General features: G+C 40.6%; 1 protein-coding gene across 1 annotated transcript; it reads right to left on the reverse strand.

Moving 5' to 3' along the window:
• Nucleotides 1–142: 142 nt before the first annotated feature.
• On the reverse strand, nt 143–19,120 carry usp47 (ubiquitin specific peptidase 47). Its single transcript, XM_074666017.1, has 28 exons — nt 18,799–19,120; nt 12,890–13,084; nt 10,127–10,243; nt 9,873–10,026; nt 9,691–9,787; nt 9,457–9,602; nt 9,267–9,346; nt 8,392–8,541; nt 8,130–8,225; nt 7,888–8,040; nt 7,512–7,670; nt 6,674–6,805; nt 6,432–6,508; nt 6,204–6,259; nt 5,945–6,057; nt 5,743–5,844; nt 5,383–5,590; nt 5,181–5,296; nt 4,923–5,042; nt 3,980–4,808; nt 3,675–3,850; nt 3,492–3,572; nt 3,294–3,409; nt 3,094–3,212; nt 2,688–2,818; nt 2,494–2,541; nt 2,240–2,370; nt 143–1,657 (listed from the first exon to the last, which is right to left on the reverse strand). The coding sequence occupies exons 1-28, from the start codon at nt 18,841–18,843 to the stop codon at nt 1,483–1,485; spliced, it is 4,122 nt and encodes a 1,373-aa protein (XP_074522118.1). The 5' UTR covers nt 18,844–19,120; the 3' UTR covers nt 143–1,482.
• Between the last annotated feature and the right edge of the window lie 1,047 nt (nt 19,121–20,167).

Genomic DNA, 20,167 nt, shown 5'->3' on the forward strand with positions numbered 1-20,167 from the left:
GAAATAAAGTTGTTGTTTTTTAAACTAAACTTCAGAAAAGGTAAACATTTTTTGGTTGAGTTAAACTTTCTTGATGTGCCAAAGACAGAAATCTGCAGTTATGAAAAAAAAGCATTTTAATTCATTTCTAAAATCATCTTAAACTATTTTCACACAGGATTTAAATCTTAAAGAAATAAACATCAACAACAACAAAAACAAAAAAAGATTTTCTTCAGATATTGGCATTTCTACAATGAATAGCTGGTGGCAGCATCAAGAGCCCAGAGAGGACTGGGATGCTGAGCTTCAGTCCTCCTCAGACCAGGAGCCCTGGGCGGACTGTATCCACCCTCTGGAGCCAGTCTACAGAGCAGCAGCAGGTAGAAGCGCCAAAAAAAAAAAAAAAAAAAAAAATCACGCTCTCCGCCAAAAACTCAGAGAGCTTCCTCCCCTCAGTACATTACACACATTACGCAGATGACCCTAGAGATGCACACCCAGGTCACATGGTGTGGAAAAACAGACAAAGAAATCCACTTTCTAAATCAAAGGTTAATACAGACATCAGATTTGTGCCTTGTGCCTCACAAGACCTAACTGAATGATAAAGTCTGGAGCAAAATAATAATTTACAACAAACAAAACACAAATCAAGGAGATCCTTAACTTAGTCTACCTGGTTTTTGTTTTGTTGTACTTTGTGTTGAAGGATCAGGCGCCTATGTCTCGCCTTACAAAGTGGAAGTGATGTTGCAGAAATAAAGCTCCTATAAAGCATACAGAGCAGCGGTAAGGGGAAAAAAAAACACATTACTCTGTCATTATAGGAGCGTCAGAGGAGGAGTCAAATTTACACATTTTTAATTGTTGCTTTTCTTGTTTAAGAACTCTTGAGAATAATTGTGTCAACTTGTCAAAGTCACTGAGAGTGAGGTTTGCCCCTCAAGAAGAGGCGAGACTGAGAAAAGGCTGGATAAGGATCTTTTAGTCATATGTGCTGTTGGTTTTTAAGTTCTGAAAGGAAGGAGATCAGAAAAGAATGATTAATGGACTCTGAAGATGAGATCACTGCAGACACACTAGAGATGAATCTGATTTAACAAGAAGAGGAACGTGATGATAGGAGGCTGATGGGAAAGGAGACAGGAGACTAAAATTGACAGGATGGACGTCTTCCAGCCCACTTTCACAGTCCTAACATCTCTGCATCCACCTCTGGAGCTCTTAATCGATTTGTCTATACAGTTTTTGATTCTTTTTCTGTATTGAATAGCTTTCGTACTTCCCTTTAAACTTTACAGTAAAATACACTATAGTGCACAATAGGATTTCTGAGCCTTTCCTGTGGCTCAGAGTGGAAAGTGAGAGCCTGTTAGCCTCACAGCGCTGCGTGGTGTTCAAGTATCTATCAGGCCCGACACCCAGATTGAGTCATGTAAGCCTGTTCGCTTCGCTGAAGCAGCCGCACGATCCAAAAAGACTGTGGGCACTGTCATGTGCTCAGTCCTGCCCCGGGTCTTTGGCAGGGCCTCCGTCCAGGTAGATCTTGAGGGCCTTCTCTTTGCGTGGGGAGTAGCTGACACGGTGTCCAGTTTTGAGCAGACGGCTGCTCTCCTTCTTCATCAGCTCATTACGCTCGTCTTCTGACAGCTCCATGGGCTCCTCTGTACTGTCCCTGCACAGAGAAAAGAGAGGGGCGTTGATCTCAAGACACAAGGACTTTGATGTAGTTCACTGAGGTTTCAACGAGTTTGCCTTCCCACTCATTAAAACACTTAAAAGGCCCTCTTTCTTGCATCACACATGCATATAAAAGATAAATACTGATTAACAACCTGCCATTAAGATATGAAAAAGAGGTTTAAAATACAAAAAGTCAGTTATATTTGTACAGCATGCTTGTTAGGGAGAATTAGTGCATGAAGACAGCAATAAAACCCAGTGTTCAACATCAACAAGCATTAACTTGTATTTTAAACTATTGTCTTTACTCGTTTCCTGCTTTTACCAACTCTGTCACCTGCCTTTTTGCAAGTTAAAAATTAAAGGCAATGTTTTGGGAAAAGTGGGTTTCCAAAAAAAAAAGACTTTTGTGTATCATATAAAAATATATATATGATAAACTGTCATGTCATTATTTTTCACAAAGAAATTGAATATAAAAGAATCACTTAAATGGCTTGCAGGAAGTCTGAGACCTTTCACACTTTGCACCAATGTCCTCCTTGTCTATTACAGAGCAAGTGCTCCAGTTTACCTGTAAAAGACCACCGCTCCATCGTCACAGATGTAAAGTGGCCACACGTTAAGGGTTGACACTTTTGGGTTCCAGTCCAAATCCTGGTGGATCTCCAAAATGGAAATATCACAAGGAAATGTTCCTCTACCCTGCACAAAGTAGAATAATGATATTAATTCACACTCAAAAATTGAAGTGTAAATACATAGTGAAAAGTGTGAAGACAAGAAAGAGATGAATAAGCAACCAGTGTGAGGTGCTGCTTCTCATACCTTTGCAAACTCCAGCTGTTCTAGAGGAATATCACTGATTTCACTGAGCTGTAAACACAGGAAGAGATTAGTCATGAACCTCACCTTTTGTTGGTTGATCACAGACTTGTTTTAAATGTATTGATGGAAATGTTCATAGTTTAATTACAGGATTACTCTAAGTTTAACTGATAATATACATGTCAGCCACATACCTTCTCCTTGAGTTCCTCGACACTGCTGCTCTCCAGAATAACTTCTTGGAAGGGGCCCAGCTTCATTGTAGACGGGCTCCATCTGCGAGTCAGAACAGCCAGCTGGGACATGGACTTCATCTTCTCTGGTTCTAAGAAACAGAAAATAGAAAAATGCATTTAACGTAGACTTTTACTATATTTGGTATCTCTTCATATGTGAATTTTAAAGTGCTGGAGTAGGTATCTAAATGTAACATGTTAAAACATTTCATGCAAAGTGAAATCAAACTACATCAGTGTAATATACTGTAACTGATCATTTCTGTCATGTCTGCATTTGTTGGAAGTTTCTTTTTGTGATGGCAAAACAAACAACATATTAAAGGGTGAACACTTGTCTTGGAAACCATACAAAAATAGCTACCATTAAGAACTTCTAGGAAAACCTCCCAGTTGGAGGAGATGCTTATATCTTCTTCATAGACATGATAGTCCAGAAACACTGTGCCTGGGTTCTTCCATGTCTTTTTCCTGAGACGAACCCTAAAATACACATACACAAGAAGGTAAGGACCTGTACTATATAATTCCTCTTTTTAAATGTGAAAAGAAAAAGAGTTGTACCTGTCAATGCTGAGGTCAAGCTTACACTGCTCTTTTAACTGAGGGAGCAGCTCCTCTTTAGACTGTCTAACAGTCATGCCCTTGGCAAATACCGTGTCCACGAGGAACTTGCAGGGCTAGGTGAAGAAAACGGGTAAATGATGTATATCAAACTTAAGTTTAAATGTTATAAGTATAACAACAGAAGTTAGCTCTTACCTCTGGTTCATTTACAAGTAGCTGATACACTTTCACTCTGTATTCACCCTTTTTCAGTGCTCTGCCTAGTCGAATAGTTATCTGTAGGAGGAAGTAAAAGGTCAAAGTTGAGTCCAAAAACAAGAAATGTCTCCTCCCAACAGAAGATATGAAAATATAACAATCAGCAGAAATGATCCTGACCTTGTTATCATCAGAGAATGATGAGAGGGTTTCATTTAATCGAACGCTCTCAAACTCCTGGTTGTTGGCATACACCCGAAACACCTTAAACTGTGTGGAGGTGACTCCCACATAGGGCTCCAGGTTCTGTTTAAACGCTGCTAAAGTTATCCTCTTGTCCACATGAACTACTAAACCTGAAGTAAACATACAGTGAAGATTGTTATTTTACTTGCACAACGCTGTCAATACAAATTCAAGGACAATATGCAAGAAACAAAAAACTAGTTTGCATCTTATAAACCTCTAAAATGTGGTTCTCATACATTTTTGTGCATCCCAAGAGGAGTCGTCTTGCGAACAAGGCTCTGCCCTGAAGTAGAGGTACTGGGCTTCTGCCTTGCTCTTCCCATTGTCGTCATACTCGCTGTCTGTTCCAGAGTCCTCTTCAGCAGTATCCCAGGTCTCTTTTTTGCCTTCATGGGCTTTGGAGCGACGGCTGCTTGTGATGCTGTGCGAGTCTAATCCATTGGCTAACTGTATGGGCCCGCTGTCTGCATTACAAAGTGTGTCGCTACTGTGGCTGGAGCTCAGGATGTCACTGTCCACTGAGCTGGTGCTGCGGTCATTGTTCACCTCAGAGTCTGAGCGCTCCTCGCAGGCAAAGTGGTTTTCAGGGTCAGAGGAGGCACCGCTGCTGCCCCCGACCACAGCCCTGATCCGGTTCTCCAGCTCTCTGTTGTCTGCAGCCACACAGAGTGAGGAGTTTGAGTCAGCCTCCTGAATTGGGGATTCAATATGTTCAAAGTCACTGGCATCAGAGCTTTTCTGGCTATCACTGGTGCTAGAGCCCTGCTGCTGCTGTTGCTGCTGCTGTTGTTGCTGTTGCTGCAGAGAAAGATTCTTTAACTTTTCTGTGCTCTCCTCCAGGATAGCCTCCACAGACTTCCTGTTACCCTTTGCCCCCTCAAAGGACTCCTCAGAGTCACCGCCTCCTTTTTGGCAAGAAGTTCTGTTGGCCAGAGTGCCAGGAGACTGCTCAGGCAGCAAGACCAAGAGTCGAATCGTGTTCCCATGACGATCCAACAGTTTCCACAAGAGTGAGTCGGTGAAAGCGACCTGACGATCCGGTGACTCTGAGCTCTCAACAAAAACCTAATAATAAAAACAACACAGGTCAAATTAAACCATGATTTTCAATGATTTTGAATTTGACCAACACTGATCACTTTGAGTCACAAAAGTCAGTAATAGCGTAAAAGTCTGGACCTTGTTGCTCCTGAAGAACCCTTCAGCTTTCAATGTTTTGTTTGGAACATACAAGAGCCGGAGGTCGTTATAGCAGCGCTCCAGGACCACACGCATGGTCTCTGCAGATAGCCCTGTTGCCTAAAGTGAAACACAAACTTTTTAACAATCACTCTAAAGCAACTTAAAATCAACTAAATCTAAATATTATTTTACAAAATGAAAAAGCTGAATGAAATAAAGATGCAGAGAAAAAAACATGAAAGATCAGCTGCAAACCTGTGCAATAAGCTGTTTAAATTCAGTGATGGTCTGGTTCAAGTATGCACGGACACTGATCGGAGTGGCGATGGTTTCACTCTTCAGATCAACAACATGAACCTTCACCATCACCTCTGCAAAAAATCACAAAAACCCACAGACATTAAGACATGACATAAAACTGCTGATAAACTGTAGAGTCCAAGCTAAAGCCACTGACCTCCAGGTTTGTAAGGCTGGAACACTTGTTCAGGTCTGCGGGTCTCAAGCAGCAAGTCAAACATATAAGAAGACTTGACTCCTCCCAGCAGCAGGCCCATTGGCGTGTCCTCCTCACCTTCATAGGAGCGCTCCAGGTACTCGTGGAACTCATCATACTTGACCAAGCGACAGCAGTCCAGAGTGACCACTCCATCCAGCTCCATCAGCTGTGTTACATGACAGGGAAATGTCCAAAAGAGTAAATAAAAGTTCTACACTGATGATACAGACCCCATCAAAAACATGTTAAAGCACAGAAACTCTGTACTGTGGGCACATGGCAAAATCAGGAAAGTTAAACAGTTAACCAACAACAAACCTTGTAGGCCATCTCTGTTGCTTCTTTGAGAGTTTTGTCTTTGTGTACCTCCAGCTTGCTCTCCATCATCATCTTCACAGGATGCATGCAGAACAGCTTTATCTGAAAGTTCAGAGCGAAACAGAATTAACATCTAAAAAAGAAGAGAATCATTAGCACATCTGCATTCAAGGACAAAACAACACATCTTTAGCTCAATTACCTTGCAAGTGTTGCGCTCAATCTCTCTCTGACGCTTTTCTTGCTCTTCAGACTCTTTCTCCTTCTGAACCAAACTCTTTATGTGCTCAGGAAAGTCCTCCACTGATAAATACTCTGCAGACAGGACAGTCAGGGTCCACAATTAAAGTGCATACTATATCTCGGATTTTCACATTTACTGTAATCATTATCAGAGCTTGTAGGACTGAAAGAGTAGGTTATCAGCATAATAAAAAAAATACACTGCTATCATTCCTTACTTGCATTCCTTGAGGGATCTTTCAATCTATAAATCAACATGTATGCATTTGTCGAGCTGTTGAGAGAAAACACAGCCCTCATTAGTGGACAGTGTGAAGTAATTATTGAGGATTTATTATTGAAACCCCCTGACTTTCCTTATAAACAGAAAAAAAGATAAATAAATCTGGTACATTATTGCAGTATTCTCTAACCCACTGAGGAAACACATGAGATAGACCACTGACCTTGCAAAGGCACTGGAATAATAGCCTCTGCTCCCTGAGGATCCTCCATAGGTCTTCCTGATATCGTCATGGGTGATCTGTCCAACAGAAATGCACAGACATACCCATATTTAATCAGCAAAGCCCCCCATGTTAACATTTAGGTCACTGAAGTAAAGAATTTTGTTTGCTTTGAATAATCTAAACTGACGAGTGTTACAGATGAAGTCATGACATGAGGTTACTCAAAGCCTGACGCTGACCTTGCTAACATGCTGATCGTTGAAACTGTACCACTGCCCATCACTGAAGGATTTGATGCAGGCATAGTAGTGGCCGCCTGCAGCACTCCCAGAATGGACCATGACGGAGAACAGTTCGAAGGTCAGCAGACTCTGAGAAGAAGACAGGCAACAAATTGTATTTGTAAGAAAAAGCAACAATCAAGCTTCGCTTCACATGTTGTGTGTGACCAATGATGTCAACAGGAATTCTCCATAATACAGCTCAAGATTATGTTAAGAACTTAAACACATAGACACAGTTTTCCTTCACAATGATCCATAATGTTATGTCATCTGAAAGGTTTAGCTTTCATTAAAATTAAAAGACAGACATGTTATGAAAAGAATCAGTTTTCAGCTCAATCTGTTGCTTGACAACATTTCTCGAGGTCTCCCACGCACACAACACTGGAACAGCCTTTCATGTTCAGCCGCTGAAGGCCATCGCTCTCTGTGGTTAATATAACAAACCATGCTGGCACCACGTCTTATCAGCTGTTGCTAATTAACATTCATTTGATGAGTAACTTGATAACAGGCCAAAATAACACTTGGCGGCGTTCAAATACATCTGTCAAGTTACTCGGCCAAAGACTTTTATGAAGCTCGAGTACTATCAAGTCTACAACACAAGTGATTAACAAAAAGTTAGGATCGAGTGGCTTGTTAAAAATAAAGTATTACAAATTTAGAAGGCTTCATCTTTACATCTATCAGATATAGTTAACATGTGGTGAATATAGGTTTCAGTTTTGGATCAAAAAATATTTCACACCGGTAACCAACAACCCACATTAACAATAAACAACAAGATCACCTTTGGCTTCAGCACCCTCTCTGTGCTGCCAGTGCTGTCCAAACAGATGCCTTCATCCACACAATCATCGGTAGAAAAATCGTTGCTCATCTGGTCACTGTGGCAGCTGCCTTCATTCTCAGCTCCGCTGTCAGTGCAGCTCTCAGTTTGAGGCGACTTCTGGTTAGTGACCGATACAAAAACACAATAGCTGACAGGTCAAAAAAAAACAACAACTGACATATTCAACCATCATTTGTGTGATATCATATCAATACAGCTGGCTAAAAACCTTTAGTAGCCTTTTTTCCTCAGAAAATCTTGCTCAAGTTGCTTCATTAACTTAACAAAATACAGTTTATTAAAAAAAAAAACTTGAAGCCATTTCTCCCCTGACCTCATCCTCCACGTCCATGAATGGACTCATGTCAAGCTCCTCTGGGAAAGTCATGCGGTCATTCAGCTTGATGCGATGCATAGTGGTGTAGTCAAAGTCAAAGCGCTTTAGCTGGAGTGTCAGCAGGTAAGGAAAGTGCAGAAATCTCAGACCCTGTAAGGAAAAGGATTGATCAATAATCAGACTGCTCAATAGCAAAGACGCTCCCCTTCCTAAACATGTCACATTTCCCGTGAACTCACCTTACGGGCGTCACATTTCTTCTTGCAGCGTTCACAGAAATACTGGTTTGGACCATCCAGAGTCTCTGGCTGGATAAATGCCTGCAAAGCCTCCTCCTGAAGCAAAATAAAACCAAATACAATTTTCATTATACTGTATAATAATACAACATGATCATAAACAGATGAAAATTAACCATAAGTGTTTAATTCCAAGTGATGTAGCTGTGAATGTCCTGCTGATTTGCCTTGTATGCTTAAAGAAAAGCACACAGAAACCCACCACACTGCCATAGGCCTGGCTGGCTCCAAAGGGTCTGATCACAAGAGGGATGTCCAGGTAGGTATCAATCCTCCAGCTCTCATAGCCACACTCCAGACAGCGGACATAATCCTTCAGCTTCCCCTGGTACAGCTGGTTGATCAGGTCGGCCTGACAATGTTAAAGCATGAAAAACAAGACTCTAAAAACCTGTTTCACTTATAACAGCAAATTGTTTGTTTGGGCATCAAATTGTGTGGATTCTTCAGAAAACCCTATTTCAGTGGCTTTAAATGTGGCTTCTTCGTGCTTTGTAACTTCCAGGGGTAAATGCTAACCAGGATATGCTAAAGTAAATACACTGACTAAGACAAGTGGCTCTCGAACCCCACATCAAAAACATCAAAGTATTATTTTAAGAGGATCTTTCACAGCAGGATTTAGAGAGCGTTTAAAAAGTTGTATGGACTGTTGCTCAAAAATTTGGTTTTTCATTCAAACTCTACTTCTGGGCTTGAAGGAAAACAAAATCTTTAAGTTAGTGAAAGTGTGATACACTAATCCAAGAGATCTCCTGGTTTTTAAATGTCACTTCTTGCTTTCAACGTGTACTTCTAAATGTTGAACCAGAAAAAATAAAACAAAACAAGAGGTTATTTCTGAATGCGGTCGATCACATGCATTTAGTCTGTGCAACCAAGATGCTCATGTGAGCAGACCACATGTCTCCACAAGGGACACTAGATTAAGTGTTTGAGCTTGACCTCTCACTTTTGAGATATAAAACAGATAACCCTGGGGCTCACTGGCTCATTACTTATTCTCACTCTCAACCTTTTGTCTGTATTGTACAGGTGAGCTCTCAGACTTGGGTAAACTTTTTCGCTCTTTCCTACCTGCTCCGTCTGCTTCCACTTTTGCTCCAGGGCATCAAACATGACCCTGCACAGCTCCTGGACGTCATGCTGCTGCCAAGCTGAAAACAGAAGCACAGAAAGATTTTATTCGTTCTCAGATACAGAGTCATATGGTCTCATCTTTCCACAACCCACAGGAAAATAGCCACAAAATCGTGCATGTGCTCACCCTCGCTGCTGTCCCAGCCAAAGCTCCGCGTCACATCAGTGGTCTCAATTGCCCGTTTCTTACTAGTTTGCAGCAAAACAAAAAGCCTTTGCAGCTGATAGGGGATACTTGTGACAGGGTCTTCTTCAGACTCCTCAAACGCCCAGCTTAGGTTTGACAACACAACAGAAAGGTCTTTTAAAATATGCACTTTAAAAGTTACACTTAAAACCTATTTCTTGTGTTGTTCCTTACTTATAGAGTGCATTTCTGAACTCTGGGGTCATGAAGAGGGTTTGTAGGAGGCTGTTCAAATAACAGGTCATAGCTTGGTTGACCAAGCCCACATAACCTACGAGGGCAAGAGACAGGAAGTAAGAGGTTTATTGAGGCTTTAAAAAAGTAGTGTTACAGCTTTACAGTAGATAAACTTTCACCTGTTTCAGATTTGTTGAGGATGGATGAGTAGGAGTACGATGGACTGCTGTAGTCACCACTGCAGCCTGCAGTGCTGTCTCTAGGTAAAGGCCCAATAAATCTCTCCTGGGAACTGTCATCCAGTCCACTGCTGTCTGCTGTCCCCGACTCATCCTGCACACATTCATATTCAGAGAGGAAATGTCTTTAGATTACAGAAATAACTGTGTTCTGGTATTGTTTTGGAAATAAGAATTTTGTTGACCTCACTTACCGAAGCAATCTGTGGCTGTTCTCCATCTTTGTCTGTTAGCTGAAGGAAATTCCTTTTACCACCAGGCTCGAACGCAGAATCTGAGAGAGACATCTCACTGCTGTGGTCCAGTGGTGCCTGCAGGGGCAGTCAGAGCAGCAGCAAAAATCACATGAAAACAACACTCCCTGGAGAAAGCAGGACATAAACAGTCACATAACACTACAACAAGTAGTTTTCTGCTGGCTACAGAAGCAGCAAACTCACAAGAAGACTTAAGATTCCCACTGAACTCATTTTCTGCTAAAGATTTGTTCTGATGCATCAGAGGAGAAATAGTCTCAGGCCAACATGGAAAAACAGCAAAAGACTTTCTGTATTTCTTCCTCCTGAGCGAGCTGAGGACAGGCAGGCAAAGTGCTGCAGTGGAAACATACAGGAGCTTAATCCACTGACCTACTCAGTGAGATAACAACAGACACAGCACCTGGGCTTTGGCCTGGGTCAGCAGCAGGATTAGCCTGTGCTCATTTAAGAAAAGGGAGTAGTATTTATACAAACAACTTAGGAGGTGAAACATAATACAATCATATAACCCACCGGGATCATAAAGTGCTTTATAATCATTTCTATTGGCAGAAAGAGTCCAATGAGCACAGCAAACACAACAGTTCCTCACATTGTCTCTCAACTCAGTCTCAATTTTCCTGCCTCAAGCTGTCAGTACGACTGTAAACAATGACCAGTGCAGGAAGAAGGAAGTCTAGGCCCATGAATCCTGTGTCGTTCATCTGAATAACTTGTTTGAACCTAACACTCTGAAACACTGTCTGTTATTCCCAGAGGCTGGAATCGTCAGTCAATTGCCAAAGGGTTCGGATATTGACAAAGCATTGACATGCAGTTACCTTTCACATTTGTCGTTGCACCTGCCGCCAAACAGTCACCTAATATTTGCACGTCTCAATGCATCGGCTCCAAGTTAAGAGTTCACCCAAAGTTGTTTCTGGCTGTGAGAGAATCACAAAGAACTCCTCTATTTTTCTTTCAGGGCAAGATCAGGCTCTTTGGTTGCAAAGTGTGCATGATGTTTACCAGTAAATCTCTTTAATCAATCTGCTCTTTGGAAAGGAGGCATACATACGGGTTTATTACACCTCCCTCTATCCTCATCAATTATCTCTACTGCAGCGCTGAATGCAGTAAAGTCGGCCAAACTCGTTTTGAGCCAGATGTTAGTGCAAACTCCTCGACTGCAGTCCCTCGTGAATGACTCTTGGCTGACAGAGCTGTCACCGGCCAGGAAGAAGAGATGTTGTATTGAGCAACTTTCTGACAGCACTGATTCTGCAGTGGAAAATCCCAAAACAGCAGCCTGCTGGTGATACTACGGTGTAGCAAAATGCAAAATATCTGCTTCAAATTTCCACACCACTTCAAAGAGCCCAGTTGCAAACCAGAGTCAAATGCCAAGTCTCACAACCAGGAACTCCTTTCACATTAGAAAATGATCAAATATATGTTTTTAGGGCTAGGATGATTTGCTTTTCTCACTATTCTATTCTTTTAAGATTTTTGGGTGCCAATTCGACTTAAATTGGGATTCTTCAATATTTTGGATTTTTTCAAGTTTTAGTTTGTTTTTGTTTTTTTAACACCAGAACAAGTGAAATAGTTGAATGATGATGTCTGCAGTCTTTTTTAGAAGCCGAATTTTCCCCCAAAAAATGCCCAGAGGTCTAATATCTCAACTTTTTTCCAACCCAACAAGACTAAAATAAAGGACCTGAATTTGAAAAAAAAAAGATTTTTGAACAAAAAAACTAGCATTTATAATGGTTAAAAAATTCTGATACCACAATATATCAATATTTCTCCCACCTCTAATATTTTTACTACAAAAAATATAAAAAGTTGTGATTTAAGCCACTTCGGAAATGATCCCTCCATATTTCTGCTTCTGAGCAAGCTATGTTTTTACATAAATACTGAGCTTTCATGGCCATGAAAGGTTAAGTCAATCATATTTATGTGAAGCTTAAGTCAAGATTGAGGGTAAAGTGTCACATTTTCAACACTACAAAGCTCAGGAACAACCACTTACTGTATTTTCCGCACAACAAGGCGCTTCCGAGTATAAGGCGCACCTTCAATGAATGGCCTATTTGAAAACTGTTTTCATATATAGGGCGCACCGCATTATAAGGCGCATAGAATAGAAGCTAGTGGTGGCTGGGGTTGCGTTATGCATCCACTAGATGGAGCTGCGCTTAAGGGAATGTCAACAAAACAGTCAGATAAGTCAGTCAAACTCAGGCTACATCCACACGGACCGGCACATTTTTCTATCGGACTATTTTCTGTGCCGTTTTCAAAAAAAGTGTGCTGTAAAGACTAAGCAGTTTCTGCCGTCAACAAAAGCTGTTTCCAGAGATCAGTTCACATGCCAGACCTTTGGGGGGTGCTGTGTTCCTTTAACAATAAACAAGAGAAGAAGCCTGGGCCAGCCTGTGAGCTAACGTTAGCACTTACAGGAATTCCTCTTTACCAGTTCTCACCGCTATTACTTCGTCAACTACTACGGTAGCCATGATTACTCAGCATTGAGCCATACATAAGGTGCATTGGATTATAAGGCGCACTGTTGGCTTTGAGAAAATTGAAGGCTCTTAGGTGCGCCTTATAGTGCAGAAAATACGATATACGCCACTACACATTGACTTCTGGAGAAGCGCTGTAGACTTAGGTTCAGAGGTGACCACTGACATGAATAAACTAGCTTACCATGTCAGGTGTATTTCCCCAGGCAAGTCCAAAGGTGCCATTGACATATCCTGCTTTGTGAGCAACATCTTCATAAAGTTTGGAGAGGGTGGTGGAGGCAGGCAGGTTTAGGGTGAGCCTCTCGTTGACGGTCTTTGCACTGGTGATGTCCTGAATTATACACAGCACTCGGGGTTCCTCGGCTGCATTTTGGATCTGGAAATGAAGAAATTAGGAAAGAAATTAGCATAACAGGCTCGATCCATTTCCTTTGTGTCCAACTCCACATGCAAGCAAAGTGTTAGAATATGTGGAAGGCTGTGCAATGAGTGTCACGATGTGCCTTTGTGCTGCTACTAACGTGTAAGTGTCTCATAACTTGGGATACCGAGAGAAGAAAACCATTTCAGTGCAGATCTGTAATCTTGTTTATATTTTCTGCTACAGGTCGTTTAGCAAAGCTCCTGTTCTGCTGTTTGCAGAAAGATTAGATCTAACAACAGAATTTAAAGCTCATCTGTGAGGAGAAAAAAACTGGAGAATGAAAGAAGTGTGCCACTCCAAAACAGGCCATCCAACTGCTCAAACATGCCTCATTTTGCTGCTTAACAGGCAGGAATTCAAAGGCACAGTTGCTCACTTTCACATTTCAACACTCATAGTTTGTCTTTTGACTGACCTGGTGTGTGCTTTACCTGTACAAGCTAAAATAATAAGCACTTAGCACCATTTGCGACTGCAAGAATGAACCAAAATGAAGTAGTAGAAAAACTCACACAGTTATTTACCACACATGCAAAACTTTGACCAGAGCACTTTTTTCACACAAGGTATGAGTGACAACAATAAAGTGTTGGGTGTACTGGTTAAAAAAGCAAAGTGGGAACGACTGGAAAGAGATATATATATATAAGTGTAATATTTTTGCAGGCTTCCACTGAAGAAAAATAGACAACCTTAATAACAAGTTTTATAAATCATCTTACAGTAATGAGAAGTGTCAGGATTAAACTATTGGTATTGTTTGAAGTATGGCTCATTTTTACACATATTTGTTATTCCTGTTACAAAAAACAGGATCCAACTTGTGCAGTAACAGAAACATTGAAAAGCCGCTCCATGCATCTATTCAACATCATGCTTCATCACGAGAGCTCTCTTCCCACACCAAACACCAGGCACCAGGCACCAAGGATAGCTACCTGAGTAATCCTCTTCATCTCATCAAAAATACTCTGTCTGCAACTCCAAAACACACCCTAATGACAATATATGGAGACAGTTGGGGGTAAGACTTACAACAAACTAGACAAGGCAAATATTTTGTAAAACATTCCTGTGTGATAATCATTAAAAAATGTCTTTAGGCTGAGCGGAGCAGAGTCGATGGCCTGCGTCGACAGACACTGTTTAGCAGGCAGATGACTGCAGGATAGAATATGTTTGACATTCCTGTTTTTGGAATCTCTGTGAGGTTTGTGATCTTGACAAAATGTGACTGACAGGTCATACAAAGAAGCTGCAGCTGACAACACACAAGTGCATTATGAGATTAAAGGTTATTCTTACTGGGGATGCAATCACAAGGTGTTGACATGAACTCACAGGTTCAGAACCCATGCACGCCTAATAATACAATGAAATGCAACCATAAACACATAAATAGGCAGGCAGGGCAGAGACAAGGAAGTAAAATTTAAAACAGAGCATATCCTTATCCAAACATGACTCAAAGTGGGTCATGGTGGACTTATTGATAAACAGATCCATCTGTAACGTGACTTTGCAAAGTTGTAACTCAAAACCCAACACTGTGCCAGCTGTGTAAAACAGCTGAAAAGATACTGTATTATTTGTGTTTAGAGGTTTTTTTTTGGCCTTTTTAATGTTTTTAATACATTATCAGAGAGCACAGCTGTGACACTATAGTTTCTAGGGATGCATTAAGACCAATCCTAGATCCTGGTAGATCCTGGTCAGTTATTGGTGCATCATTGCTCCTCATAGCTCATTGGTGGGAAGGGGCCAATCCAGGCAACCGGCTCAATGACTTTTTTTTTTTACCAACTTTCTTGGCTATTTGATCTGAAATGTTACCTCTGATGCTCTTTCTTTGTTTCTATTTTTTGCTACATTATCTGTCTACTGCGTAAAAAAGTTCACAATTGTATAGAACTTGTGTACATAATGAAGCATTGGTTCGCTGATAAACATTTTTATATTTTATAGCTTGAATACATATTAACTTCAGTAATTCCACATGCTCATTTTTTGCCTTTTACTTAAAGTGATACTCCGGGATGGAACAAGTTGGGTCCTATCACAAGGTTTAGGGCAGATATTACCCCTACAGCAGTGTTTTTGTGCAGCAGAAACCCAGAGCACACGCACAAAAGACCCCCTCCCTGCTCCTCTGCTGGTTTCCTCTGCACTCAGACGGGGCCATTTTTTTACTTGACCAAAAACACAAATAAACGGACTCCCACCGAAAAAATCTGATATCAGTCTGCATTCACGCTTTATTTAAAGCATTTTCAGCGCGTTACTTTCACACAAAAACACCGCTAAATAAGGCTCTAGTTCTCATCGTGTCGTAAAATGGCATTACCTCCGCTGCAGAGCCACAGCTGGCAACGAGGTGCTCTCCGCTTAATGTATCAGTCCGCGAGCGCGGCGTGCCAGATATAAACAAACACAGGTAGTCTGCCAGGACGAAGAGACACAATGAGAACTAGAGCCTTATTTAGCGGTGTTTTTGTGTGAAAGTAACGCGCTGAAAATTCTTTAAATAAAGCGTGAATGCAGAACGATATCAGACTTTTTTGGTGGGAGTCCGTTTATTTGTGTTTTTGGTCAAGTAAAAAATGGCCCCGTCTGAGTGCAGAGGAAACCGGCAGAGGAGCAGGGAGGGGGTCTTTTGTGCGTGTGCTCTGGGCTTCTGCTGCACAAAAACACTGCTGTAGGGGTAACTTCTGTCCTAAACCTTGTGATAGGACCAAACTTGTTCCATCCCGGAGTATCACTTTAAAGCATTACCAGTCTTATTCCACAGGAGGGCATTATTCAACACTGGTATCGGATCTGTATCAGTATCGGTCAATACCCAAAGCCCAGGTATCTGAATCAGAACCAGAAAAGTTGGATCAGTGCATCCTTCATACATTTGATTTAAGTGGTAGCGGAACAAGGTCAACCACAGGGCATGTGGAATAAAGCTCTGTTAAAACAACAAGGCATACAGACAAAAAAAACACTAGCACTGAAGAAGCAGTGAGTCACACAAGTGAAAGCAACAAAATCCATTTGAATGGTTCGGACAAATGTGAAATGATCCCTGTTTCAGGCTTGCACAGAGCTACACTAGGACAGAGTGTCACTTGTAGTTAACTAGTTTCTGTGTACTCATCATTAAAGTGCAAAATTGCTAACTGGGTTAGGAATTTTTATTTCATTCTATTTTATTTATTTTATTTTATTTTATTTTATTTTATTTTATTTTATTTTATTTATTTATTTATTTATTTATTTTATTTTATTTTATTTTATTTTATTTATTTATTTATTTTTTTTTTTGGGGGGGGGGGGGGGGGGGGGGGGGGGGGGGGGTTGTTCTTAAAAGTTGTATCAACCAATAGCAGTTCAAAGACAACACAACTCTCTGGTTAAAAACTTTGACTCCCACAAATCAATGATTAACCATAGCTGCCTTTTATACAAGTCAAAGGACTAGAAGGTAACCAAGATCCAAGACATCTGATAGATTTTCCGTTACAAGAAAGCATCAAGATAAATGACTAAGAAAACTGGAGATGCCATATGACAAGGTTTTGCTTTCTCAAGCTATGCCGCCTGAAATGAGGTCAAATAAAGAATGTAAATACAGCATAGTGACATTTTGGACAAGAGGTATAGTGACTGTTCCACACAGAGGAATCACCTCAAACAAACAACCATTCAGCTGCTACTTGTTTTAAATGTTACATGATTGCATGTTCGAGTCTTGCAAGGAGTCTGCTGATATTAACAGAACATTTCTACTCACAAATAATTCATTTATTTGGGATCATCAGAGAGCACTGGGTACACTGAGCATCCCAAAACACCACAACAGATTTACCATCCAATGTCAGCAGCAAACACATCTCAAGTTACCTCCATTATCCAGCCTCCCCTCGAGCTAAAGTCTTGCTCCACAATGTGAGTCGATTATTTGTAACCATCTATTTCCACATACAGTTAAAGCACGGGCTGTGATGCATCCCTAGCTCTTGTTCCAGCTCAATCAGCGTGTCCACAGAGGTTATGTTGTAAATATCTCTCAGTGGTCAGCATAAAAATAACCATGAGCAAAACAACAGAATCGGCTGCAAAACGGCTTAAATATGTTCAAACAAGAAAAACAAGGGAACTTAGGAGCTTAAACCTGTTAATTTGACTAGTGAGAGCCAGTATAAGACCTGCTTTAAAAAGGAATTCAATTATTTTTATCTTTGTGTATTTTTCCTGAACAATACATTTTCTTTTATGGGCTATACTACAGACAATGTTGATTTTTTTTTTTCAAACATCTGTTTCACAAAAAAACAAACAAAAAAAAACACAGATATTTACATGCCAGTGAGAAGCTAATTGCACAAAGCTGTTTCCTCAATGCAGGCACTGACTACTCAATCACTCTTAAATTAGTTACACAGGTAAAATCCACAGTATAGAGATTTAGAATAAATGTATGGCTCATCAACAAATCCAAATTATCCGTAGCCCTGAAATCAACGTGTGACGTCTTGTGCTTGATATATGACAGCAGCTGACGTCAATGCAGCCCAAGTTGCCATTGCTGCTAAAGCCCTGATTAAATGCTGGGACTTCTCCAGGCAACTTGAAGCAACCCTATTGAACAGAGCGTCTCATTAACTACATAAGTAGTTTGGTTACCAAAACTGTTTTGGCGGAGGTAACAAATATAATAAGTAACTATTGTTACAGAAAGATGTAAATTTTGTGACAATGTACATTCATGTAAACCAAGCACATTAGCGGTACCGTTAGCTTACAACTGAGACAAAACGGGAAGATGAACTGGCCAAGTCTGACGAACTTAAAATTGCGAAAAAAATAAGTTCATCAATGATGTGTAAGCAGAGACGTGGAAGTCAAATACTATTATCGCACTATTTGAAATAACCAAGGGCAAGGCTAACGTTGGGTTATAAACAACTGCATCTTCTGAGTAACGTTAGCCCGTCAAAGAGGCTAACATTAGCTTTAGCTGATGAATCTGACCAGCTAACGTTTACATTTACTGTAAAGCCATAAGTTCCATTCAAATCAATGTGTTAACTAAGCCAAAAGAAATTAGCGTAGCTTTATGGATTTCCATTAAACTAGCAATTGTGAACGCTGATCCCACTCTACTCGTCAGGACAACAGATGTTTTGTTATTGGCATTTTGTTAAGCAAGTTAGAAAACATCAACATTAGCTGTACTGCTTTCCCTTACCCTGACTTAAAATGCTAACGACATTAGCAACCATTTTTTTACTACGTTGGTAAATGATACTTGTCAGTTGGCCAACTAATAATACCATACAATGCAATGGACCAGCTTAGTAGTGTTTGATGGTTTGGAAGCTGTATGTGAAGGCTGGATAACTTCGGGAAAAATGTGCGTAAAATCAAGCTTTCGATATAAAACACTTTGTCTGCAGGCAGAGCAGCTAGCCGCTAGCAATAACGTTAGTTAGCCAGCCATGTCATGATAGGCCGTCCAAGTCATGTTTAGCTAACTGTTAGCAGCGCATACACCGAGAGCACAAACTCCCAAAGTGGTGCAAAAGTTTTGTCATTACTATTGATCATAGTCTGTTAGGGTGACAGCTTAAGCCCAGGGGTTGATTCGCCGACCTGGGATGGGTCCATGATAGCCTCACCTCTTTGGGTACGAACTGGTTCTCCTCGCTAGGCACCATTTCCATTTGTGCGACAGTTTAGACAAGCATTTATCCGGGAAGGGATGTCAGCGAAAAAACTTTGCGGCGGTAAACACAAACATGGTCTGTGTCCCGGTTGGTGTAAGTTTGGATGCTTGGATAACAAAATTAAACTTGACAAAACTTGTAGGCTTATCAAAGTGAACGCAACACCCGGTTACTCTACCGACGCACAAAGTGTCCTGCTATAAATGGGGAAAAATGGCCGGTGTTTTACTCCGCGAGACTTCACTCAGGCAGCTTTGGCGTCACATTCCATCCAGACAAGCGTGCGTGATGTGTGCAGGCAAGATGACGTCGGCGTGTGTTTACGTTTTAAAATGACAGAAATGATAGAAAAATATATTTTAAAAAAACGCATTTATAACATCTAAGTAGGCCACCTCAGAGCTTTTGACGCAGGCATTTAGTAGTTCAGATAAGGATATGCTTGCTGTCTTCGACTTAATCAAAAAATGAATGGAGTAGCCAACTTTAGAGCCTTAATTGTATCACACCAAGCACTTACAGTTTCATCATTTGTCATATAAAATAATAAATGTTTCTAAAACATTTTTTTCTCCATTACTTTGGAGAAATGACAGAGCAGGGGCTCAATTTATTAGTTTTTCACCATTACTTTGATAAAAAGAAATGACAGAGCAAGACCACAATCAAGAGGCCCTGGCCACAGATTGAAATGAGGATTGATTTGTATGGTACAGCTGCTGTTCATTTAAAAATAATTTCTGATTTTAAACCAAGTTTTTATCTAAGAACAAGAAAAAACATCTCCAACTGACCTGTTTTCTTTTTTCTTTTTCTTTTTTTTTCTTTCTTTCTTTTTTTTTTTGTAAAATCTAGAAGCAGTACTGTAAGATAGTAAGTAACAGTGTCTTAAGAGCTAGTGTACATCATGAAATACAGTAAGCTGTAACAGTTACTGCGCTCATAGCTGTTTCTTTATATTGCAGCAGCATTAAAGCAGAGTAAACAGAAATACATATTTCACATTGTCTACCCACAGCATAGGGCCAGGGTTTGATAACCCCTTTCTGCATGTTTGCATGCTCTTTCTATTTGTTTAAGTTTATTTTGGGGCAATAGGGTTTCCTCCCACATTCCAAGACAAATAAAGTGAATAGCTCCTTAGAGAAAACACTTTAATGAAAGAGTCTGTTCTTGAGTGGAAGAGCACAGCTAAGTTGCACTGACAGAAAGTGACATATTGTAACTATTCTGTGATGTGTCTTTTCACTATAAAAGTAAACATCAGACTCAGCCATTTAAATGCATGTATTACAAAGTTGCATTAATTTGACAAAGTACT

The sequence above is a fragment of the Halichoeres trimaculatus genome, unplaced genomic scaffold, assembly GCF_033239565.1.
Source record: "Halichoeres trimaculatus isolate MK-OKI-2021-1 unplaced genomic scaffold, fHalTri1.1 fHalTri1_scaffold_3, whole genome shotgun sequence".
In the NCBI taxonomy this organism is placed as follows: domain Eukaryota; kingdom Metazoa; phylum Chordata; class Actinopteri; order Labriformes; family Labridae; genus Halichoeres; species Halichoeres trimaculatus.